The sequence below is a fragment of the Tyto alba genome, unplaced genomic scaffold (assembly GCF_018691265.1).
Source record: "Tyto alba isolate M040663 unplaced genomic scaffold, T.alba_DEE_v4.0 Super-Scaffold_20000042, whole genome shotgun sequence".
Taxonomy (NCBI): Eukaryota; Metazoa; Chordata; class Aves; order Strigiformes; family Tytonidae; genus Tyto; species Tyto alba.
The window spans coordinates 13580699-13605705 of NW_024881293.1; the positions used below are offsets into that span (position 1 = coordinate 13580699).

A 25007-nucleotide genomic window follows, 5' to 3' on the forward strand; every position below is an offset into this window, starting at 1 on the left:
CAGCACCACCCCCTGGGGGGGGGGGGTGGTCGCAGGGTGAATGCTGTGGGTGAAGCCCTTGGTGCCCCTGGGAGGAGCTGAGTGGGGTTATTTAAGGCAAAAAAAGGGGAGAAATGGGGAAATCCCAGGGGTGCTGGCCTGCAGAGCAGCAGCCCCTGGGAACCCCGGGGGGTGTCTGTTGATCAAAGCTTGTTCTTTCTCTTCTTTTAATTATTATTATTTTTTTTAAAATTATTACTAATTCAAAATTTTCCCTAAAATCTTGCTGCGCCTGGGTGCCCCACGGCAGCCGGCGTTCCACACAGATGAACCCAGTAACCTGCAGGAACCTGGCCTTAAGGAGCCGTTCACTCTGGAGCGGAATGGTGGGTATCGAGAAGGAGAGCTGGTGCTCTGGTTGCGGGTGGGTCACTGTTGTCGTGTCCCCCCCTGCCCGGGGCAGGGACTGGAGGTGGTGGCTCAGGCGGGTTTGTCCTGTCCCCTGTCCCTGCCGGGTTGGCTCCCAGCCCACTGGTGACCTTGGGCAGAGCTTTGTGTCCCCTTCCCAGCGTGGGGGGGGGGCGGGGGCGGGGGAGATGGGGGCGGGGTGTCAGGGGACAGTGGGGGGATGCTGGGGGGCAGGAGGAGGGGTGACACAGGGTGATGGGGGGGGCGGGGGGGACACAGAGAGGTGCTCTGTGGGGTGACCCGGGTGGGTTTGGGGTCGTGGGGTGGTGCTGTGTGGGGTGACACGCCGGGGGGTGGGGGAGGGGGCGGTGGCTTATGAGGTGACACGGGTGGGTCTGGGGGTGCGGAGGGGTGCCCTGTGGGGTGACAAGGGCGGGGGGGGGAAGGTGCGCCATGGGGTGACCCGCGGGGGGGCGGGACGCGGTGACACGGGTGCCGGGGGCGCGAGGAGCGGCCCACGCAGCGCGGGGTGGGGGGGGGGCCGTGGGGGCTCTTAAAGGGGCCCCTCGCCCCCGCCCTCCCCCAGAGAGAAGCCGAGCGCTGTGAGGGGGGCGCCTCCCCCCCCCCCCCCCCTTCTCAAAGCTGGGAGGCTGCGCCCCGAGGCGGGGGGGGGGGGCGGGCGGGGGGTGGGGGGGCGGCGCGCGGCCCCTTTAAGAGCGGGGCGGCCCCGGCCGGAGCAGGAAGGAGCCGCATACGGGCCTCGGCGAGCAGCTCCCGCGGGGCGGCCAGAGCCTGCTCCGCCCGCCCGCACGGCTCGGCCCGGCCCGGCTCGGCACGGCGCGGCCCGCTCCGCTCGCTCGGACCGCTCGGCCCCCGCCCGGTACGGGGAGGGGGGGGGGGGGGGAAACGCGGCGGGGGAGGGGGGGACGCGGCGGGCAGGGGTCGGGCCTGGAGGGGGGGGGGGATTGAAGGCCCGACCCCCCCCCCCCCACTCAGGGGGCAGTGCTGGGGGTGGAGAGGGGGGTCGAGGGGGTTTGTGCGCCGGGGGGGGCCGGGCCGTGCCAGGGCAGCTGCCCCCCCCTCCCCCCCCCCCCGCCTGCATACGTTGTACTTGGCCGGGCCGTGCTGGGGGGGGTCGCGGAGGGGGGGGGGGTGCGGGGGGGGAAGGGCCGTGCGGGGAGGGGAGGGGTGCCCTCGGCGCGGGGACTCCTGGGAGTTGTAGTCCCGCGCCCGCGCCGCCCCGCAGGTGCGAGGGGGCGCGCGGACTCCGTTTCCCGCGCCGCCCCGCGCGTGCGGCGAGTGGGGAGGCGACGTTGATGGGCAGCGGGCGGGGCCAATCGGGGCGCGCCCCTCCGCCCCGTTTCGCCCGCCTGGGCCCAATGGCGGGCGACGCGGTGGGGTGCGGGGTGGCCGAGGGACAGAGGCGCGGCGGGGCCTGCGCTGCCCCCCCCCCCCCCCCCCCCCCCTCCACCCCGGCTGGGCCCGCGCCCCCGGCCCCGGCCCTGCCCCTGCCCGGGGGAGCGCGGGCGGTGGCCGAGGGGCCGGGACCTCTCCCCGGCGCCCCCCGCCCCCTCCCCCGCCCGGCCTCCGTTGGCGGCGGCCCGCCCGGGGGAAGGGGTGGGGTCGTGGCGCCCGGCCAAGGCTCCCTGTGGGCCCCGCCGCCAGCGGGCCGCGGAGGGGGGGGGGGGGGGGGGGCGGCCCGGCCCGACCCGGCGAGGCAGGGAAGGGGGGAGGAGGAGGAGGAGGGGGGGGGTGGCTGGCTGGCTGGCTGGCTGCTGGGTGGGGTCCCCCGGGGCGTCCGTCCGTCCGTCCGTCCTGCCAGCCCGGCCGCGGCGGGGCTCGACCCGTGCGGGGGCGCCGGGCCGCGCCGCTCCCTCCCTCCCTCCCCCGCGGGGGCTCCCCCCCGTCCTGTCCCCGAGCACCCCAAGGTCGTCCCAGCGGGGAGCCGGCCTGGGGGAGGCCTGCTGGCTGGCCCTGCCTTTGCTCTGTGCGGTTTATTTTTTTATTTTCCACCCCCCTCCCACCCCCCCCTTCCTTATCTCCCCCCGGCCGGCTCCGCACCCACCCCCGTGCCCAGAGCGGGGGGGAGAGGGCGGCGGTTCGCGGTGATAATCCCCCCGCCCTCCCCTTCGGTGGCTGGGGCCCTGGAAGCTGTCGGCTGGGCCCTGCGTACGGGGCTGCCCTGGGAGAGCCGCGCAGGATAAGCCTCTCGCCGCCGCCGGACCTGGGCGCGAAGGCCGGCGGGTTGCTGCCGAGGTTGACATGAGGGGCAGCATCTCTTGCCCACAGCAAAGGGGAGGCCTCTCTGCTTGGCCAGGGTTGTGCCGCTTCCTTGTCTTCACCGTCCCCCGATCTCGGGGTTTCTGAGTTGGAGGGAAGGGGTTGGAAAGCGAGCTTCTGCTTCGGGTACCCGGAGCCCCCCTCCCGCCCCCCGAGATTAGAGCTAAGCCAGCTCCCCCAGGAGCGGCTGCGTTTGGGAGGCTGATGGCAGGAGGCGAAAGTCACGGGCAGACGGCTGCGGTGACCGTGGTCTGACGGTGGAGGCGAGCTGATTGCTGCCTGGGGAAAGGGCTTCGTTCCTTGCGTTGTTTCAGTAGTGTGGGAAAAGCCCTCGGACCCAAACCTGGAGCGGGACTGCCAGCACCTGGGGCTTCCTCTTACCAGAACTTTTAAATCCCGGCGTTCATACGTCGAAAGCAACAGTTCCTGTCCTGCACCTACAACCAACGTGACTGCTTGTGCCTCGCCTGGCTCTCCCATGTTCTCAGCTTCTGGAGACCCTTTGACTTGCAGGGCTGCAGGAGGCTGGGCAGCAAAAGTTTCTGCTCAAGGACTCTTGGTAAGAGTTTGTTGCTGGTCTGAGTTCAAGATTAGCTACGTTCCCCGTGCTGTTAATTGTCTTGGCTATTGAAACCATAACTTATATAATAAGTACTTTACAGACATGGGTAGAGAAGGTCTCTGCCTGGAAGAATTTACAACCTAATGAGGGTTGAAGTTGTGTGCAGCGTAGCAGCGGAGCTAAAAGGTCATCCCGTCATTTTAAAGTGTTGGTGTTTCTTTTTTTAAGGGAATGCTTTATTTCTGAATGTTTCTGCTGGTCCTGGTTGGAAACTTCAGTATGTGGGCACTTCTAGAGGTTGATCAGGAAGAGATGGGCTGGCTCAATTCTGATGGTTTGCTGGAGATGTTGTATTTAAACAACTCTTTAGAAAAAAAAAAAAAAAAAGAGACCGAGAGAAACTGAGCAGTTTATTAGAGAGGAGCCATTCTTGTTTAATATTCATTCTGGCCCCTGTTTAGGCTTGTTCTGGTGAAAGAGGGAGTGAAGAGGCGCAACCCAAACATGGGTGAGATGGTGGGATTTTTCCACCAAGCCTTAATTGCGTTAGTAACTCAGGGAGGGTTTTGCAAGGCATGAGCTCTTAATAAATTTGGTGGTGAATGAAAGCAGTTTGTCATTTTCTGCTGATCTGCAATTCTTCTTATGCTTTTATTTCATTTTATTTATTTTTTGCTCATATATGCATCTTGTTGCATTGTGGTGGTGGGTCTGCTGATGATCTTCAGCCGTGTCACGGGCTTAATAAGGAGCTCTGCTTTGTAGAGGTGCTGGGCCAGCCGCGGCTGGGTGGAATTCATTTGGCACGGTGAATGCGGTGGGTTCGCTTTGTGTTTGGTGACTTTTAAAGCAGAATTTTAAATTACAGTTGTTTTCCCGGCGTGAGAATCTAGATGTCGGCATGGGACGCAAATAAGGGAAGAAATTTATGCTTATATCAAGGCGGTGCGACGGTTTAGTTGCACTGACTGTCTTACTCGCAACCTCATTTGGCGGATAAAGTGCTGGGTCGTAACTCTACAGAATTGAGTTCCCTGCAGGTGTCCAACCTAAAAATTGGGGGGGGGGGGCTGTGAAATTCCTGGTCTGCATTTGAGATGAAGCCTAAATGCTTGAGAACTGTGGTTTAATCTTGATTAAAACTGACACTTGAGGGTGTTTTCCCAGTCGCGGGATGCTGCGTTTATTGAAAGAGAAGACTTCTGTGGCAAACAATTAGAATCCTTCTCGTTATCTTGCATAGTCAAAGCAATAAACAGTTGCTCTTAACTATGCTCTCAACTAGCCTTAACCTCAAATTTGAGGAGACTGGTTTCAATCTGTAATTAAAAGCCTTTTGACGAGCAAAACTCGGGGAAAGGGAGAAAGACAGTCAGTGTCTAGGATGAAGAGAAGCGTTTGTACCCAGTCCCATGACCCTTTGATCCAAACTGGTGCATGTTTGTGTTCGGTGCTGCCTCCCGATCGGTGCGAGCCGGTTAGCCATGTGTCCATCCCGATACCTGTTCCTGGAGCATCCCGCCGGTGCCGGAGGAGCTCCAATAGGACATCAGAGCGGGAGTAAATGAGGTCAGACAAGCGTCGGGATCCTCCGCAAGTATCCAGGGACAATTGTTTCTCGCCCAGCTCCCTGGCCGTATCGTCTTCCCTCCGCGCATAGTTTCAGTTTCCCTGCCTCCCCGGTGTCATTGCTGGCTCCTGTAGCAGAGTCCGGCCGCGACTTTCAGGGTGCAAACGGAGCAAAAGTCATTCCGTTCCTCAAATTGCAGTGGGGCTTCTTCCCCACCCCCACCCCCCCCCCAAAACCCTGTCGTCTGAGGGACTTGTAAATCTTCCTGTGAGATCTCAGGCAGCAGCCCCCGGGCTGCAGGTGGAAGGAAACTATAGGGATCAGCGTCTTCTCTTAATGTGACAAGGTGCGAGAAACTGGAAACTGGTGCGAGCTGCCCTGTGGCTGCAGGTGGGAGCCAAGGCCACGTCGGTGAGATGAGCTGCAGATCCCCTGGCAATCAGCGACTTTCCAACACCGGTGCTTCGCCGACCCCTTAAAAAATGCGTACAGCCGGACTGGCAGGAGCGTGATCTCCCTGACGACAGCCTCGCTGTCTCAAATACTTTTTTGCCGATCTCTTCGAAGCCGTGCACGGATCGTGTGCCCTCCCGGGGTGCGGGGCCCTGGGCAGAAACGCACGGCACCGGTGCTTGCTGGGTGGTTTCTTTGCCTGTGAAGGGTTAGCACCTTCGGGACTGTTTTCCTCCTGCTTTCCACCCCTGTGGTTCTGTAATGCCCATCTGAAACTGCGTGAGATCTTCTCCCTGCTGCGGGAAGGACTGCTGCCCTGCTTTTTTTCACAGCAGAGGATGCTCCCAAGCATCCCAGCGCTGCATTTTAACTCCCTCTTGCCTGCTGTTAAACTGCAGTTGTGCACTTTATTTCCTTCCTGGTTCGTGCACCTATTTATTTCCCACCGGCAAACTGGAAACCAGTAAGTAGATTTCTTTTTTTTTTTTGTTTTTTTTTTTTTTTTGTTTGCTTGAGTGCCTACCCAACACAAAGCTGGGCAGGCATTGAAAGTAGGCTTGTAGCTACAGGTTGCTGCTCTCTAGTTACTCGGAGCCTCTTGCCCCAACAGGCAGAGTACATGCGGTACCGGTTCAGCGTTCCCTCCCTTCAGCCCCACACTGCCCGGTCGTGTGCTGAGGAGGGGAGGAAAAACGCTTCATGGCAGGACAGCACTGGCAGGGATGAAGCGCGTGGCATGCTGCTTGCTCTCGGGATTCACTTTTGCACGTCGCGTGGAGTCGAGAACGGCGAGACGAGCTGTCTGTTTATCCACAAATTAGGAATTACATAAGGGAGTGCCCTGCCTGGTATGCTCTGCTTTGTCAGTAAACTCCAATCTTACTCTTTTTTCCTATTTTTTTTTTTCCCCCCCCCCTCTTCCTGGTGTGGAAAAAACACTGGTCTTCGAGGTGCCGTTTGAGGCAATCAGATTAATGCTAGACCTCTGACGTCGAAGGCAGGGGGAGCAGGGCAGGAAACGTCAGGCTTGTCGGAGGGGGAGGACGCGGAGGCTGCAAAGGGGAACCTGTGACATGGCTGTGAAGTGGGAGAGGGACGGGTTGATTTTGGGGCTCAGGGGGAGCTGAGCTGGAGAGCTGGGCGTTGAGGGAGCAGGTCAGGAAATGGATGAGGGCTGTGGGAATGGGGGGATTGGGGATTTGAGCAGTTTTTATGGTTCTCTCGGTTTAGGAGATGGAGAGAAGCTGCGACAGGGAGGGGGATCGTGGTGCAAAGGGGACAGATGCTGTCGGCCTTTCTCGGGGAAAATGCCATTGGTGACTTGGGGGGATTTTGGCTGGAGTGGGGAGCACGGGATTTGGCCTCTTCCTGGTCTGTGGTCATGCCTGGTCTCAGAAGGGGAGGAGGGTGTAAAAAATACGACCCGCCGAAGTTCTCATTTTCATCCAGCCTTGAGCAGCTGGGACATGCCGGTGGCCCCGCAGCCCCCGCTCTGCCCTCGTGCTTTGCCAAGCAGTGAGTTAATGCTGGAGGTGGCTTCGACTCTTCGGGTGCTCCCTTTGGTGGAGGGGATGAATGTTGCCTTTTTGAAATATTGGCAGCTTATTTCAGCATGGATCTCGGTGTCTCCAGGACTTCCGTGTTGAAAAAGAAACCTTCCCCTTCTATACACACTGTGCTTCTAGGCAAGGGCTGGTCCTTTAGCCAGGGTTGAAACACCAAATTTAATGTTTTGTTTTGTTTTGTATTTTTTCCCTTTGCGCGTAACTTCTGAGGCTTTCTAAAGTGTTTAGGAGGACTAGGGGTTGAATAGCAAGGGCTTGGTATTCTGCAGGATCTCCCGAAAACCCCGCTGTGGTTTTGCAGGGAGCTGCTCTGTTGCTGTACGGCAGCAGCGGAGCTATGTGGGAGAAAACCCGTTGGAGGGCTGCGGCAACAGGCGTGTGGGCACACTTGGGCTTGGCTTTTAAAGAGTCTGTTTCAGCAGCAAAACAAGCAGCTTCCATTAACACAAGGGTGGCCGGCCTTCCCGGCCCCGTAAACCACGCTTGAACGTTTTCAGCAGGCTGAGGGCTGCGTGCGTGGGCTGCAGGGCTCAGCTGAGGAGAGGAGGAAGGCCTGGGAGCGATTTGTATGCAGCCTTGATGGAGCGAAGGTGGGTTTGCAGAAGGATGTGAGGGTCGTTGGGCGGCTCCCAGCCTTCATTTCTTCTCAGCGTGGAGGAATTCGTGCTGCCCGGAGACAGTCTGAACGCAAAGGCCTCGCGTGATGGAGTCGGGACCATCATGTTGAGAAATCCTGAGGCAGAGCGATGGTGCTTGTGATGGGGAGCTTCTGGCACAAAAATAAACCACTGCACGCACCGAAGTTCAAGGGACACGCGCTGGCCTCGGGTCTGTGACTACACGGGTTTGAACCAAGGCGCATTCCTGCTGGATTAAATACGGTCTCTGATGACAAAGGAGAAAATTGGCAAGGAGGTCTGGGTGGAGTAACCAGTTCAAGCTAACCTTGCAACATAAGAGAAGTTTTAGTACGTCCTGGTAGTTGCTGTCAGCGGTGAAAAGGACCGCGTGTTGGTCGGCACGGGACGGTTCTGGGGGGGGGGGGGGCGGGTTGGGGAGGCTCCGTGCCACGCCGTGGTTGCCTCTTTCGGTTGTGCCGTAACAGGTTGAGGCCGGGCCGCAGCACTTCGCCGCGTGACGTGGCAGGCGGGGGCAGACCACTGCCGTCTGTCGGGTCTAAGTCGACTTCTGGTTTTTGCCGGTAGTCGATGCTGCAGCGGAAGCTGAACTTCCCCTGTGCTGTGCGAGGCGGTGCCGTGCCCTGGAAGGAAAAATCCCTTTCCAGTTGCAGACATCGGTGGGGATCTGCAGTGTCGCAGAGTGGGATGTTTGGTCACCCCTCAGCTGGTTCCTGAACGGTGGAAGTTGGCTACCAGCATCCCGTGTCTCTTCTCTGGGCGGTGAATGCCGTTAGGTTTACGTGAAAGCCATAGGCCTTGTCCGGGGAGATGCATCCGCCCTCCCCGAGCACACTGGATGTGTCGGGAGTGGGCCCTGGACACTGCTGCAGGTGACTTTCCCTTTGCTGATTTTGATTTAATTCCCCTGGTCAGCAGTAGTAACGCTCTCTGTATTGCGGTTGTGCTTAGAAGTCAGAGTTTGGATCGAAATACGGAGCCTGAATGGGGAAGGGGAGGAGGGGAACAGGCATGGGATAGCTGAAGGGTCAGTTGGTTGGTCAGACCTTGGATTCAGTGTTAAACCTGGTAGTCGTGAGCCCTTTCCTCAGCGACACTCGCCCTTTCACCATCCGTGCAACTAGAAGAAAGCCACATCTGGCATGTCCGTCCTTTTTTTGGATCAACATGTGAAAAGCACTGAAATTCAAGCAGTTTTGGAAAATGAAGAGCAACAAGCCCTTTTCCTCCTGGTACGCTTTGTAGCAGTGTCTCTAATGATTTCCTCTGGTGTGATGAGGAATCCCAGACCTCTACCATCTCGTTAGCAGCACCACAGAGACCAGCTCCACCCAGGTAGGCACTGTCTCCCTGCTCCGTTGTGGTCGCACCATCTCTGCTGCTGCTGCTTGCTTGCTTTGCAACCCAGTGCTGCCAGAGGAGTTCAGGGGCCTGGTTCCAGTTGCTCTTGCTCTGGCCTGGCTTGGCACGAGCGGTCACTGTTACACCATCAAGGTGCCTCCATGAAGTTCTCCTTTGCTTCTTCCCGCTGCTGACACAGTGGTAAGGGCTGAGAGGGAGGCAGTTTTGAATACTGAAAAGATTATAAATGGGTTGAGGTGTAAAATTTAAATTGGTCTCTTGGGGATACCTTCAATCACAGTTTGCCTGAGGTGGCAGGGAGGTTGCTGAATTACCCCCAAAACCTGTCTGTCCAGGAGCTGCTAGGCGATGTGTCACCCTGATGAGAGGCTTGGTGGTCGTTCCTTCACAGCCCGGTTTGTTACCTGAGCTGAAACACTGGTGTAACGTGGGCTTGGGACTTCATCCGAATTCTTCAATGCAGCTCTTCCAGCCCGATATAGATTCTCTGCCAAATATATCAGACCTACGCAGGCTCCTCTGAATGAGCACAGGATGCAGCCGTTCCTGAGCGAGGAAATGGCTGGCTGGCGTCTGGGGGAGGGCTGTCCTTGCTCCACCGGCTCTGCAGATCTGCCCCTTTTGGCCAGCCCCAGGAGAGGAGAGCACCACGGCAAAGCCAACTCTTGGCACCGCTCTTACCTCTGAGGTGCTCTGCTGTGGGAGGGGATTATTATGATTATTATTATTTTTTTAATATTGCTTGTGGTCATTAAAGCTCCCATGATGCTCGTTGAGGGTCTGAGGGGCGTTCAATTCCAGTTCTCTGTCCAAACTTCAATGGGAGCAATTACCAGATATTCTTCCTACCAGAGTTCCCTTGGCAGCAGTAGCAGGATGTGGGATTCTCCTTTCCTGTCTGAACTTCTCTGCTGCTAAATGGTTGTGCGTCCTGCCCCAGAGATTGTTGTTTCTGTGGTGTATTAGGTGTTTCTTCCCTGTCGATATATGGCTCATAAAGTGCTTTGGCTCTTCTAAGATGAGGGATGTGGTGTTGAGCTGTGCTAAAGGATCGGCGGTTGATGTATCTGAAGGTTTTTGGGTAGATTTCCTTTTACCTTGGTATGAAACAGTCCTAGAATGAGGGTTGACTCTTCGCTGGAGCTTCCTGTGCTGCCCAGGCATATGTTTCTAGACAGTAGGGAGAGGCAAACCTCCCTGGCAGGTCAGACCTGGCAGCAGCAAGGAAAGCTCCAGCTGTTTTGCTTACCTGATAATGGTGCGAGTTCATCGAGTTGGGCTGAAAGGAAGGGTGGTTGCTGTAACTGAGGAGCTCGGGCTACCTGGTCGGATATTGTCTCAGCATCTCGGTTGTTTTTCCACTTCACGTTAAATTTGAGACATTGAAGCGGGATGCTCGGAAAGTTCTGATCTTTGGAAGGATCAGAACAAAACAACCACCCCGCTTTGAGGAACCGGTGGAGCAGTAGTTTGGTCTGGTTGTCTGATCAGGAGCCCGGTGCCTGTTTGGGAGCCGACTGAATCCTCGTGATGTGGTCAGTCTTGTTCCTTAGATGAGCCTTCACGTTGTGAATCCAGCGATTAGAGCTGCGGTAACAGAGACCCTGCGCTGGGAGCTGGGGCACTGGGGGATGAGATGCTTCCCAGAGTCGGTGCCTTCAGATGGGGATTTGTAGGGGGCTGGAGGGGATGCCCGTTGGCAGGGAACAGAGCCCCATATTGTCTGCAGAGAGGCCACAGATATTTTTCAGGATGCTTGTTCTGCTCTGATCTCTTCACTTCAATAGCTGCATGATCTTGGTCATGCCGTATGTGTCCTCTGGTGTTTTACCCCAGTTGCGATGTCCAGACAAGATACAAGAAGGCTTGAATTCACTCTTTTTGCCATGGATGGCTCAATTACCTGCTAAACACACAGGATTTCGTCTTGCATTATTGAAAATTTAGATTTATTTAAAAAAAAAAAGCATGCTTTTATTTTTATCTTAATTTTTTCATACAGTGCCATTTGCTTCTGTTGATGTGCAGGGTCTTCCTCTCAAGAACATGCATCTGTTTTGCAGGTCCACATAATTCAGATAGTTTGGCACTAAACTGCCGACAGCACATTCCTTTTAGAGAGCAGTTGAATTTTAATAGCACCATGGAGTGGTTGAAATAGTGACTTCTCCCAAGCAGGCAAAACACTCTCCTTCATTTCCTCCTGCCTACCATCTTCCCACCTTTTTGGCTTTATGCTGCTGCGTGCTAGGTGTGTTTCCCGAGGCCGCTGCATAGTTTAGGGTGGATCCTGGGCAGAGGGAGACCTGCTTGGGCTTGTCCCTGGGATGTTGCAGAGCTTGGTGTCAGCAGAGATGATGGCTCATGCTCCCAACGGCCGGAGAGCTGCATTTTTATCTTGAGGGCTCCAGGCTTGCAGATGTGTCCATGCAGCTGGAAGAAGAAAGGGGGGAACTGGGATGATCGCTCCCTAAGTATAAAGTGAAGAGACAAGGACTTGCATTGTGTGACCTATAATTGGGGTGAGCTATTCATAGGGAAAAAATGCCCATTTCTCCAGTCAGTGGTGAGTGAGGGCTAGGATAATGTTTGGGCCTTGGGCAGCAAACCACTGACTTAGGTTTTTTCTTTTTTTTTTTTTTTTTTTTTTATATAACAACATTATTTTAATAGTTCTTTTTTAGCACACAGCAGCGCTGCTGCAAAATCTGCCCTGACACTGTCATATGTGCATTTCCTCTAAGAAACTGGGCAGAGCAATTTGTGATCTCTGTTTCTTGGGTACCTTGAGCAGCCGAATAACCACATACTGTAGCCCAAAACGCAGTTATTCCTGGGAAACCTCGCACTGTGGATTGTAGCAGTGCCCTAAAGCCATTTCGCCTCGTGCTTGGTGGAAAAGGCGATGATAATTTTCCCTTTCTGCCCTGAGCAGGTGCGTAGTGTTGCTCAAGCTTTTCATCTGTGCTGCTGGAGTGGGTGGCACCTCTGCGGGAGAGGAGAGCCCTGCCTTTGTAAAGCGATTTGGGATCTTTTCCGGATGAAGAGCACATTGAAAACATTCGCTGTTACCCGGCTAACCAGATGTGACTTAGCTCTTACACCCGATACCTGCATATTTCAGAGCCCTCGTAAGCTGCTCAGGTTCCTCTGTTCACCCAGCTAAATTTTAAAGAAATATGCGAAGAAGCAAAAGCACAAGGGAGAAGGAAAAAAAAAAAAAAAAACACAAAAAAAAAAAACCAACAAACCAAACCACCCCACTGAGGTTATGTGGAAAACTAGTAATTAAGCACTGTTTTGTCAGCACTTTTGGTTCTGATCCCATCTTAATGTGGTCGTCTCATTTGAATGTAAATGTCAAATTCCAGAACTCCTGTAGGAAAGCGATTGGGTGACATCCCGCTGGACTCGAGGTGAGTAAAGTGCAAGCTCAGGGGTTTCAGTTAACGCTCTGTTCTGCTCTTTTGCAGTTCGTCTGGTAGGTCTGAAAGGAGCGAGTTGATAACTTGAGCTTAAGAAAATAACCTTTTAGTGTTGAGGAGCAGCATCAAACTACAGTCGGCCTCGGTGCGAAACCAGTCGAATGTGGAACAGCCGAGATTGCCGTGAGCAGCGTCTCGGGGAGGTGGAGGGCTTCCCTCGCTCGCACGGTGTTCAGCAGCACTTCTCACCCAGAAAATGTACATTTTTTTTTCCTGCCTGGAATCGGGCTGCCTTTATATCGGGCTGACCTGGGGAGCCGTGGATAGCTGAAGCTTGGTTGCGTTGGTATTTTGAAAATGCAGAGCGGGCTCAGCACCGATGAAAATAGAGTTAGCTGAATAGTTAGGGATGTGCGTTGTGTTACGCCAGGTTTGTAAATAAGGTTTGTAAATAAATTCCAGAGCTCTGGTATTGTTGTAAACTCTCTCTTTCAAATAGACCATATTTTAAGTTGACGGTGTCCCCTCAGCTGCTAGTAGTTCTATGCAAGGGCTATTTCCTAACTTCTCAAACGCAGCCACTTTGGGGTGAAATGTGGCATCTTTGCAACCCTGCAGAGACGCGCAGTCTGGGACAAGAAGTGTGTAATGCCTTTTTGGCGGTCTTGGGGTGTAGAGAGAGAAAAGAGCTGCCTGGGAAATTTAGGTCAGTAGTTGAAGCTCCCCCTTGGTGGCCCATTCAGACCTTATTCTTGCCAAGGAGGGGACTAGCTGGCGGTCGTGCCAGCGGCTTTTGTGACATGTCACCTGGCCGTCGGGACCTTTCCAAGCGGATTTCACCCAATTCACCGATACGGCCATGTGCCCTCCCTGTGCCTGCTCCTGGTGGGATTTTTTTTTTTTTTTTTTTTTTTTTTTTGAACCTGTAAAGGTGGAAGGCTCCATCTCTTGTTACTAATCCCCTGAGCCACCCAGCCTTGCGCAGGCTTCAATACTCCGGCTGTTCAGCCCCCTGAAAAGGGAACGGGGTCTGATTTTTAAGGGCTGGGCAGCAGCGCTCGGGGAAGGAGCCCGGTGGTCTCTAGCCGTGGCTATTCCTGGGGGGCTTGGGGCAGCCTGTTGCCCCCTCGATGTTTTCTGCCACCGCAGATGAGGGACACAAAGGGCGTGTTGTGCGAGGAGAATGAGTTGCGAAGTTGTACAACTTTCCATGCCAGCCCTCGGCAGTCTCATGACCCTGCAGCCGTTCCCACACTGTCCGGCTGCTTGTCCCAGCCCCCTGGCTGGGGGGGGGGTGTGTGACCTTGCCTGCACGGCCTGACTTGCTCCCCCTGGTCCCCTTGGTCCCCGGAGTCGGGCACCGCAGCCGACAAAGCCCGGGTTGTGTGGGTGACGAAGCTTGGCTGCCCAGAAGACTCTCGCCCGAAGCTTCAAAATGTTTCACGCAGCTCAAATTCTCTTTGGGAGGAGGGGGCAAAAAGCTTGGTGTAAAGCATCTAATCTAGAGGGGAAAGTGTGTGGGGGGGACAGACTCCAATGTCATTTGTAGGGCCAGGAGGCGCTGGGGGGTGGGCAGAGGTATCGGACCCGCTTTTAAGGGGAGCGATGTGCCACGGTGGCTCAGATCGGGGGGGGGTTCAGGGAGCTCTGGGGCAGCCCTGGTGGGAATGGGGCAAGCGATGCGGAGGCCCCCCCCCCCTTGTTGTAGCCCAGCAGTTTGGGGATCCGGGGGGGGGGGGTCCCTCAGACCCCCTGCGGATGCAGAGATGTGGTGACCTTGCCCAAGGTCACACCTGGAGCCGGCGCTGGTCCCCAAGCTGTGCTCAGCCATCAAACGGCCTTTTCCTTCCTAGCGAGAACCCCTTATTTTTTAAAAAAAAACCACTATGAAATAATGGCTTCAAGTTCAAATCCTGCAACTGCAGGAGCTCAGGAGGGGCTCTGGAGTTGGTGCCTTTGCTCCCAGCGCCCTGGGAAGCCGCCTTGCTTCAGTGTTTGGTCTTGGCAGCAGGGCTTGTACCATCAGCCCTGTGCATCCAGCCCGGCTCTTCTGGTTCTTCCCCCCCACCCTGACCCCCCCATCACACTGGCACAGTGAGCTTAAGGCTGGTTTGTGCATTACTGTTGTTTAATATCAAGGGGTTTGCTTCAGATTGGTGCTTCACAGACTCAGAACCCTCTTCTGTGTTTTCTTTGTATAAAACAAGAAAGTGTAGAAATTACTTCCCCCCCTCCCCTCGGATTAACGAAGCTTTTTAAAAATAAGAAAATATGAAGAACTACTGAGAAGCCTGCTAGCAAGCCCAGAATGGGGGTGGGTGCATGTGTCGGGAAGCAAGCGTTGTTTTGCAACCTGGTTGCTAGCTCCCCGTGCTATAACGCGGCGCTGGGAGTTGCTTCCTGTATAATTACTTCTGTTCTGGATGTGCTCCTGACTCATCCGTCCCCACCTCCCCGCTGCGTGGGACAGGCCACTTCCCCCCGTGCCTCAGTTTCCCCATCTGTAAACTGGGGCCTTTGATACTTAGGCTTGTGCCAAGGTGCTCTGTGAAGCAAATTATTTGTGTGTGGATACACTGTGGGTTGCGTTAGCCCCGAAGGATCCAGTGTTTGGGGCAGGGAGGGGGAAATACATTAATTTATAGGCAGACAGTGTCTATGCGGCAAGGAGTAGAGGGCTTTGCTGATTGAGACGGAGGAGGGAAACGTTATTCCCAGTTTTGGGGATCAGAAGGCTGGGCCTGGTAGAATTTAAGGGGCTGGTTCGGGGCAGGCAGCGCGGTGAAGCCCGGCAGGCTCCGCTCTCGCCTGCGTTTGCCCCGGCGCCCCTCTCCCGGGGAAGGGGGATCCCTTCCCAACGGAGCTGCTCGGTTCGCTCCGGCTTTTTCAGCCTCTGAAGAGAGGATGTATGTAAAGTCAAGTGGATCTGTTTCTGCTGTGCTAGCGCCTCAGGAGTGACTTATTTATTTTTTTTTTTTTTTTTCCCAAACAAACCATCGGCAGTGGAAGGAACTGCTGCATCTGCTGAAGCCTTTCCAAAGGGCGAGGGGCCGGTGCCAGGCCGGCGCTTTGGGAGACCAGTGTCGTTTCCTCTCCGGTCACCCCAGAGGCTCCTGTTCCTGGGGAAGGTGCAGCGAGTGCCTTGGGTTTAAGTGTTTAAGCTCGGCTCTTTGTGAAACGCCCTTAGCAGCAGGCTGGGGTGGTTGGGGCACCCCTGCTCCTGCACACCGGTGCCCTCGAGCGCTGAGCTTGCCGCTGTGCCCTTCCCAAAGGATGCTCGCTGCCAGCACCCCACCTGCATCTCCATGAGAGTGTCTGCAGACCCTGGGGACAAGTGGTGGAAACGGTTTTCCCAGCAATGACGTGGTTGTATCAGGAGTTCAGCTGGGCAGAGCGAGGCTGAATGAGCAGGAGACCCTTCCAGTAGAAGTGGTGGGATTGGGAAGTACTCCCAGGGGTGGACTGGGGCCCACTGGTGAGCTCAAGCCACTGTAGCCCAACGCTGGGCACGCCTGCCAGCTCAATCCAGATGCTGTCTGGCTGTATTAACCCTGGTCTTTGCCAAGGCTTGCTAGCTCTGGCCTGGATCCGTGCTAATTCAGCTGTTCTTCCCGACTGGAGCTTGAGAGCACCTGGGCGGTGTTTCTCCTCCCCAGAGCGAAGGTAAGCACGGGTCTGTCCTCACCCGCTGCTGAAGGCATGGCTTAGATGCCGGGTGATGTGGAGAGGTGGGTAGCTCGTGCTGGCTGCAGAGCACGCTGGCATCAGCGGGCAGGTACCTGCTGAGCGTTGGGAGTTCTGCCCGTGCGACGTGATGCCTCCGAGCAGCCAAGGCCCCTGTGACTCACTGCGCTTTCCTTCTTCTCTCGTAGCCTTTTGCATCGAAGATGGCGGGTGGCGTGGACGGCCCCATAGGGATCCCGTTCCCCGATCACAGCAGCGACATCCTCAGCAGCCTGAATGAGCAGAGAAACAACGGGCTGTTGTGCGACGTGGTCATCTTGGTGGAAGGCCAGGAGTTCCCCACCCACCGCTCCGTCCTGGCGGCGTGCAGCCAGTACTTCAAGAAGCTCTTCACCTCAGGGTTAGTGGTGGACCAGCAAAACGTGTATGAGATAGACTTTGTGAGTGCGGACGCCTTGTCGGCTCTGCTGGAGTTCGCTTACACCGCGACCCTTACTGTCAGCACTTCAAACGTCAATGACATCCTCAATGCCGCCACACTGCTGGAGATCCCGGCGGTAAGGGATGTTTGCACGGATCTCCTGGACAGGAAGATTCTGGCCAAAAATGACCAGATGGATACAGTAGATCAAATTGATCAGAGGAACCATCTCAGAGCAAAAGAGTACCTGGAGTTCTTCCAGAGCAACCCCGTCAACGGCCACCAAGGCAGCTTTCCGTGGACCAACCCAGAGTTGAGAGACCTTCAGAGACTGAACTTCCGAGGCCAAGAGGAGGAGGAGGAGCCGGACTGCAATGGCATGGACTTCTACTCGCAAGCCCCCCTAAACGAAAGACCAAAGGCGAATGACTGTGATCCTGACAGCAACCCAGCCATGTGGCTGGACAGAGAGGAGGAGGAGGCGGCTCCTGGCTCCTTGTTTTCACCTTCTCAGAACGGACATTACAGCGGCCGTGGCCTGCCCACACCAGGAGAAGAGGAGGGGACCCCGGGGGGACCTCTGGACCAGCAGGAAGCCGGCGACTCCCCCAGTTTCGTTCCTGCTGGAGCGGACACGGAGGATGATGCGAGAGAGGTGGATGGCTTGGCTGCCAGCGCCCTGCTGCAGCAAATGATGAATTCCGTGGGGAGACAGCAGCTCGGGGAGGACGACCGAAAGGATGACGATGGGGTCATGGATTATTACTTGAAATATTTCGGCAGTTCGAACGAGGGCGACGTCTATCCGTCCTGGTCCCAGAAGGTGGAGAAGAAGATCAGGGCAAAAGCATTCCAAAAGTGCCCCATCTGCGAGAAGGTGATCCAGGGGGCTGGCAAGCTGCCGCGCCACATCCGCACCCACACCGGGGAGAAGCCCTACGAGTGCAACATCTGCAAAGTCCGATTCACCAGGTAAGGAGCCGGGCGGACGCTGGAGCAGAGGGGACTGTCACAGAAAATGGCTCTTGGCTTTCCCCGGGGGCCGTCGCGGGGCCGGTCTTGTGCAATTTTATCTTGCCTGCTCAACTAATTTCCATCTTAACAGGCAAGTTGGTTACGAAGGCCAGGGTTTTCCAGAGAGACGAGCAATTTGGGTGTCTGACTCTTGAGGTATCTCCAGGGGCTTGTCTTGATATCCAGTGCCACACCATCCCAGTGTCCTGAATTGCTGAGCTCTGCTGGAAACCTGGCCAGACCCGGGCTTCCGCGGAGGCCAAATAACGCGGTTGATGAAACGGAGCTGCGGCCCTTGGTATTTCCATCGCGGCCGAGGAGCCCGGGATTGAGGCGAGAGTTGAAGAGTCGTTTAGAAATGGCTCCACGGGGTGACCCGAAGCTGGTAACCGGGTCGGGAAGAGGCTGAAACCCCACGTCGCTCGTGTCCTCTCTCGGCGAACCATGGTGGGCTGAGCGATGGCTGCCCCAAAACAACACACAAACCCCGGTGCCTCGGCTCAGCTCCCCGGGGGCGTTCGCCTCGGCGCTGTTTCTAATCAGGGTTGCTCCGCTCCTTCCCTCCGCCGCGGGAACGCTGAAGAAAGGGGATATTGTTTGGATTCCTCCGGTTCACTCCAGTCCACGCGTCGCAGCGCCGCCTCCTCTCCTTGGTCTCTGTGGCTGTGATGGCCGAGCCCGGGCGGGGGTCTCACCCCGGTCCCCCCCCAGTCCCTGCTGAGGGACTGCGTGGGCTGCCTGGCAGAGTTGCCACGCTGCCTGCTGAAATATTCCCACTTTCACCAGTGCTGATCGCTTCACTGCCGGGGCCGGCCCTTCCCGAGAGCCTCTTCCTTCGGGGAGGGGGTGTGGGGGGGTTGTCCATGGGGCTGCTGGTGAAGCCGATGGGGCTGGGACGTGGGCAGGAGGCCGTGTCCTCCCCCCACCGTGCTGCCAGCCCCCTCCCCATGGCCGCGGCCGCACCCAGCCCCACGTTGGTGTAGCTGAGGAATGCAGATAATGGCGGGGGCAGGATGCCAGCCCGCTGCCGCTCCCCCAGCACCCGGCCGGGCTCTGCCACGCGGCACCTCCCAGCCCCACGCTGGATCTGCCCCGTGTGGGCCTGGGGGGGGGGGGGGGGGGCCCAGCTGCTGCACCCACACCCCTGCACCCACACCCCTGCGCAGAATCCGACCGACCCCACCTGAGTCATCCAAGGTCCCGGCCGGGAGCCGGAGGATGCGGAAAGGCCGTGCGGGGTCCCTGGCGGCGAGTGGGAGATGAGGGGGGGCTTTTTTGGGGGGGGGGGGGTATGGGGAGGAGGAGGTCGGTGGGGCCGTGCAACCACAGCGCTTTTCAACCTCGCCCCCCTCCTGTGGGTTTCGGATGGGGACCTGTTCCCTGTGATCTGGCACTGCAGAGAGCAGGGTGGAAACTGTCTCCCAGCCCCTATAAACAAGGCCCTTTCTTTAATATACCAGGGCCGTGCTATTTTCCAGCCAAAATACATCCCCCTGCTTCTTTCCCCAGCTGACGCGGGCACGGTGGAGCCCGGATGGGGACAGGGAGCCGCTCTCGGCCTCGCTGCGCCCCGTGGCGCGTCCCGGCCCACAGCGGCCGCAGAGCTCGACTCGGGCGTGCGCACGGGTCGTGGAAATTCTTCCACGAGGCTGCGGCTGCTCGAAATCACAGCTGGTTCCCAGCTCCCCAGGGGTGCACCAGCCTCGTGCCCGCAGCACGGCCTGCCCCGGGGTACGGCAGAGCATAACGAACTCAAGCTGCCGGCCCGGGTCTCATCTGCTCTGGGTTGGTTTCGGCGGTGGTGTCGATGAGTTGCTTTTTGCTGCTTTTTGCCCAGCACCTGGGCTGTGCTCGAAGCCCTATCTCAGAGCTCCCAGTATAAAAAAAACGGGTGCAAACCTGACCAAGCACTCCATCGTCCTTATTTCTCCCCTGATTTTATTGTTCTTTTACATTCCTTCACCATGGTTTTCTTCCCCATCCTCATCCTGTCCGGTGACAGTGCATTTCTTGAAAAGAGCTTTCCCCGTACCATTAAAAATGCCGTGTATCGCAGTAGGCTGGGGAAGGCTGGGCATGGGGAGCCTCCTTAGAGAGAAGCAGTCCCTGCTCTTGAAGGTGCTTTTGGGAGAAAGGCAGGAGGAAGAGCCGGGACTGTTTTGCACGGGGTGTGTCCCTGCCACCCCGTCCCGGGGTGGGGACCAGAGCCCGGCGGTTAACGCCGATTTTTGCTCACATGTACTTCCTGGTTCCTCTGCATTCGCAGGGGGGAGGAGCGGCGATGACACACAAATAATCTTCTAAAAGAAAGGCAGAGTGGTTTTACAAAAAGTGTAAATATTTATCAGATTTTGTAAATTATAAAAATGTACTTCAAAAAAGCCGTTTTGATGTGCTGCTGCCTACCGTGCTGTTCTGAGCGAGGCCCACCTTCCCGGCCCCTTCGGGTGCTGCGTTAGAACCAGAGGTGGACGCGTCCTCGGTGTTTTGATCCTCCCCTTATAAGGTTTAGGACTTTCGGGGGCCTCGTGCTGCCAGCAGTTCCCCCCGGGGGTGAGGGCAGCGGTGGCTGTGCTGCAGCAGGAGAGCAGAGAGGGATGGTTCCCTCACCCTCCACCCGGGCAGGGCTGGTTCTCCTTCGCTGCCGGCGCTGCCTCGCCACGCGCTTCGTGCCTGATTTTTTTTTTTTCCTCCAGGAAGAAGTGAGATGCTGCGGCTCACGTGGCCTCGTTGGCCCCCGGCCCGGCTGCTGCAACTGCCCTCCCCTGGCTCTGGCGAGCTGCGGCTGCGCAGGCCCTGCCGGGAGCCAGCCGGCCCCGGGCTGGGCGATGCTCAGCCCTGCACTGGTGCTCAGCCCTGTACTGGGCGATGCTCAGCCCTGTATTGGGTGATGCTCACACCCTACTGGGTGGTGCTCAGCCCTGCACTGGTGCTCAGCCCTGTACTGGGTGATGCTCAGCCCTGTATTGGGTGATGCTCACACCCTACTGGGCGATGCTCAGCCCTGCACTGGGTGATGCTGTGCCCTGTAACGGTGCTCAGCCCCATACTGGGTGATGCTCAGCCCTGTGCTGCTACTCGGCCCCATATCAAGGGATGCTCAGCCCTGTACCAGGTGATGCTCAGCCCTGTACTGAGTGATGCTCAGCCCTGTACCAGGTGATGCTCAGTCCCGTACCGGGTGATGCTCAGCCCTGTACTGAGTGATGCTCAGCCCCGTACCAGGTGATGCTCAGCCCCATGCCACTGCTCAGCCCCATATTGAGTGATGCTCAGCCCCTTACTGGGTGATGCTCAGCCCCGTACCGGGTGATGCTCAGCCCCGTGCCGCTGCTCAGCACCATATTGAGTGATGCTCAGCCCCATAATGATGCTCAGCCCCATACCAGGTGATGCTCAGCCCCATATTGGGTGATGCTCAGCCCCGTACTGGGTGATGCTCAGCCCCATAATGATGCTCAGCCCCATACCAGGTGATGCTCAGCCCTGTACCAAGTGGTGCTCAGCCCCGTGCCACTGCTCAGCACCATATTGGGTGATGCTCATCCCCATAATGATGCTCATCCCCATAATGATGCTCAGCCCCGTACCGGGTGATGCTCAGCCCCGTACCGGGTGATGCTCAGCCCCGTACCAGGTGATGCTCAGTCCTGTACCGGGTGATGCTCAGCCCCGTACCAGGTGATGCTCAGCCCCGTACCGGGTGATGCTCAGCCCCGTACCAGGTGATGCTCAGCCCCGTACCGGGTGATGCTCAGCCCCATACCGGGTGATGCTCAGCCCCGTACCGGGTGATGCTCAGCCCCGTACCAGGTGATGCTCAGTCCTGTACCGGGTGATGCTCAGCCCCGTACCAGGTGATGCTCAGTCCTGTACCGGGTGATGCTCAGCCCCGTACCAGGTGATGCTCAGCCCCGTACCGGGTGATGCTCAGCCCCATAATGATGCTCAGCCCCGTACCAGGTGATGCTCAGCCCCATAATGATGCTCAGCCCCATAATGATGCTCAGCCCCGTACCGGGTGATTCTCAGCCCCGTACCAGGTGATGCTCAGCCCCGTACCAGGTGATTCTCAGCCCCGTACCAGGTGATGCTCAGCCCCATAATGATGCTCAGCCCCGTACCAGGTGATGCTCAGCCCCGTACCGGGTGATTCTCAGCCCCGTACCAGGTGATGCTCAGCCCCATAATGATGCTCAGCCCCGTACTGGGTGATGCTCAGCCCCGTACCGGGTGATGCTCAGCCCCATAATGATGCTCAGCCCCGTACCAGGTGATGCTCAGCCCCATAATGATGCTCAGCCCCGTACTGGGTGATGCTCAGCCCCGTACCAGGTGATGCTCAGCCCCATAATGATGCTCAGCCCCATAATGATGCTCAGCCCCGTACCAGGTGATGCTCAGCCCCGTACCGGGTGATTCTCAGCCCCGTACCAGGTGATGCTCAGCCCCATAATGATGCTCAGCCCCATAATGATGCTCAGCCCCGTACCGGGTGATGCTCAGCCCCGTACCAGGTGATGCTCAGTCCCGTACTGGGTGATGCTCAGCCCCGTACCGCGTGATGCTCAGCCCCGTACCGGGTGATGCTCAGCCCCGTACCGGGCGCACGGACTCAGGCAGACCCCCCCCAGGCTGACGTCCCCCCCCTTCCCTGTCCTCTCTCTCCCTCGCAGGCAGGACAAGCTGAAGGTTCACATGCGGAAGCACACGGGGGAGAAGCCGTACTTGTGCCAGCAGTGCGGCGCCGCCTTCGCTCACAACTACGACTTGAAGAACCACATGCGCGTCCACACCGGCCTGCGGCCCTACCAGTGCGACAGCTGCTTCAAGACTTTCGTCCGCTCCGACCACTTGCACAGGCACCTTAAAAAAGATGGATGCAACGGTATTCCATCCAGGAGGGGCCGTAAACCCCGGGTGAGAGATGCCGGGGGTCTGCCTACCACCCCCACGGGGAACCCCGAAGATGGAAGTTTTCAAGCCGGTGGGGAGAGTCAAGAATCAGAGGACACCCTGCAGAGGAACGGCCAGGAGCAGCAGCACTTTGAGGATAATTCAAATAATGAAGCATCAGGATTGAATGTAGCAGGAGGGTCGTCTGAGGGTAACACGCAAGGACTCTCCTAAACCAAAAAACAAAGTGTCACAAAATCTAGTTAGTACTTTTCCTCCGATTTTTCTCTTTAAAGATGTTTCTCTCCCTTTTTTTAAAAAAAAAACAGAAAAAAATATATATATATATTATGTTTCCAATCTTCCCATCGTAAGCAGGGCTTCCCCAAGGATCCCTCAGTAGCCAAGGACCTTTTCTTGGAAAGGCAGATGCTAGGAAGCACGGGGTGGGGATGGAAAGTGGCTCTGTCACATGGAAAAGAGCTTCCATGTAAATCCAAAGCTTTATTTTGTGTCCAAGCACACATTAAAAAAAAAAACAAAAAACAAAAAACAAAAAACCTATTTCAGAGAGAGAGATCTATTTAAGAAAAAAAAAAAAAAAGCAAAAATAGAAAAAAAAAGGTGGTAGGAGTGGAAGGGCTCTTTCAGGGCGGGCGGTACACGGTGCCTCGGGGGGCCGGGGGAGCGGGGCCAGCCTTCCCCCCGCCGCTTTTTGGGAAGTTAAAGCTCCAGCGGCGTGAGATGCTCGGTCATTGCTGCGTCCCGGGGCCGAGACGGCTCCTTCCAGGGAGATGGGGGTCAGTTTTTTGGGGTAAGGAGGGGGGGGTGGGGTGGGTCCCTCCCACCAGCCCTGCTGTGAAGCCGGATGGGCCAGAGAGGGGGGAGGCGATGGCAGCGGCTTCAGTGTAGAAAAATTGCCTAAAATTGCCTAACAACAACAACAACAAAAAAAAATAATTGTGTGAGTGGACAACCAGGATGTTGCAGGGTTGCTGTCGGCAGCGGGTGTCGGGCACCCGGGGGCCGGGGACACCGGGGGCCGGGGACACCGGCTCAGCCAGTGCCACCACCGGCGGGTAACGCCGGGCGCGTCCGTCTGTCCCCGCGTCCGTCCCCGTCCCGGGCTGCCCGGCCGGTCCTGGGAAGGAGCTGGGACAGATCCGGCACAGCACGGAGCCCCCCGGCCCCTTCCCAGCACCCGCTGCCCCGGCACAATGTGGGGCCGGGAGGGGGTGAAGCTCCCCCCCCCCCCCCCCCCCCCCCCCAGTATATTTCAGGCACTGGGTCAGCGCGGCAGCGTTCCTACACGCCCCAAAAGCGCTTAAAAATGGCATATTCCTTTTAAAAAAGGTTATTTGAGGTCTCCCGTAAAGGGGCAGGAGGCCTTCTGGGCTGAGGGGGAGGCAAGCTGGGGCAGCCCCAGCTCCCCCAGCCCCCATTCCCGAAATATATATATATATATATATATATATATAGATGCTATATGGCTCTAGAGGCGGGTATATAACCCTCGGGTTAGCAGAGGTTGATAAGAAAAGGCACCTTTCAGCGGGTCACCTGTTTTCTAAATGCACATTTTTAAATGAAAAAAGAGATTTTAAGCCCTTTTATTTTGAAAGCACTTTTTAGATTCTCTTCCTTTTTTTTGTTTTTTTTTTTCCTTTTTTTTGTTGTTGTTTTTTTGTTTTTTTTTTTTTCCTTTTGGTGTTTTGTTTTTACTTTCAAAGCAAGAGCAGGTTTGGCCGAATGTATTTTGGAGAGGGAGTGAGAGGGGAGTGTGTGCTGGGGGGGAGGGCTGAGTGGTGGGGGTGGGGGAGAGATGGATGTTTATTTAATGCAGAAAAAGCAATAAAAAATAAAAAAAAAAAACATGATAAAAAAATAATAAAAAAAAAAAAACAAACAAAGAAGTCTTAGCACTTTGCGATGGAACGGGTACTTTGAGATCACTTTATCTTAATTTAAAAAGCAAAAGCAAAACATGTTTACAAGTCAAAACCAACTTCTACGGAAAAAAAAAATATTATTAAAAAAAAAAAATCCTAAATTTATTTTTGTAAGAAAAATGTGTATATATATATATATATTTAAAAAAAAAAAATAGGCAGAATCCAAGTTATATTTCATGGAGTAATAAAAGCCGCCAGGTGTCCGATGGGAGGAACGATGCTAATTAGGTTCTGTGACATGCCCTGACACCAGACCCTCCGAAGTCGTTGCACTTCGAGAATAAAAAGTTAAAAAAAAAAAAAAAAACAAAAACACGGAAGCTTGAATTTTATGAATTTTAGGCAGGAATCATGGGGTTTTTGTTTGTTTTTGTGTATTGTTCATTTCTCCCCACACTCTTTTTTTTTTTTTTTTTTTTTTTTTTTTTTTTAAATTTTGATTTCTTCAATGTTTTCTAGCCAGTGCTAGTCCAGACGTCTCTCCCATCTCCCCTTCTGGACTGGGGGGGGCTGTGATGCTCCCCGTGAGCTTTGCATCCCTCCCGGTGCCCCCCCTGGGCAGGTGAATTCGGATCTGGGCATCGAATCCTCCCGGGAAGGTGCCGGAGGGCCCCGGATCGGGCTCTGGGGTGGGGGGGCTGCAGCAGAAACGGCCCCCCCGGGCCGACACCCCCGCTGGGCTGAACCTCTGCTTAGCACTGGCTAATTCTGGCATATGCAAAAAAAAAAAAAAAAAAAAAAAAAATTCAAGCGTGGATTTGTAAATAGACACTTACTTGAGGTTCTTTATTGTAATCG

General features: G+C 56.1%; 1 protein-coding gene across 4 annotated transcripts; it reads left to right on the forward strand.

Annotated features, from left to right (window-relative positions):
* The first annotated feature begins 307 nt into the window (after window positions 1-307).
* Window positions 308-23878, forward strand: ZBTB7A (zinc finger and BTB domain containing 7A). 4 transcript variants are annotated; one of them, XM_042794293.1, is made up of 3 exons: window positions 308-365; window positions 16115-17319; window positions 22038-23878. In XM_042794293.1, exons 1-3 carry the CDS (start codon window positions 363-365, stop codon window positions 22489-22491), a joined length of 1662 nt encoding a protein of 553 aa, XP_042650227.1. In that variant the 5' UTR covers window positions 308-362; the 3' UTR covers window positions 22492-23878. The 4 variants fall into 4 exon arrangements, with proteins under 4 accessions (XP_042650227.1, XP_042650228.1, XP_042650226.1 ...); XM_042794294.1 differs by lacking the exon at window positions 308-365 and adding an exon at window positions 1111-1267; XM_042794292.1 differs by lacking the exon at window positions 308-365 and adding an exon at window positions 2227-3226.
* The last annotated feature ends 1129 nt before the right edge of the window (window positions 23879-25007 follow it).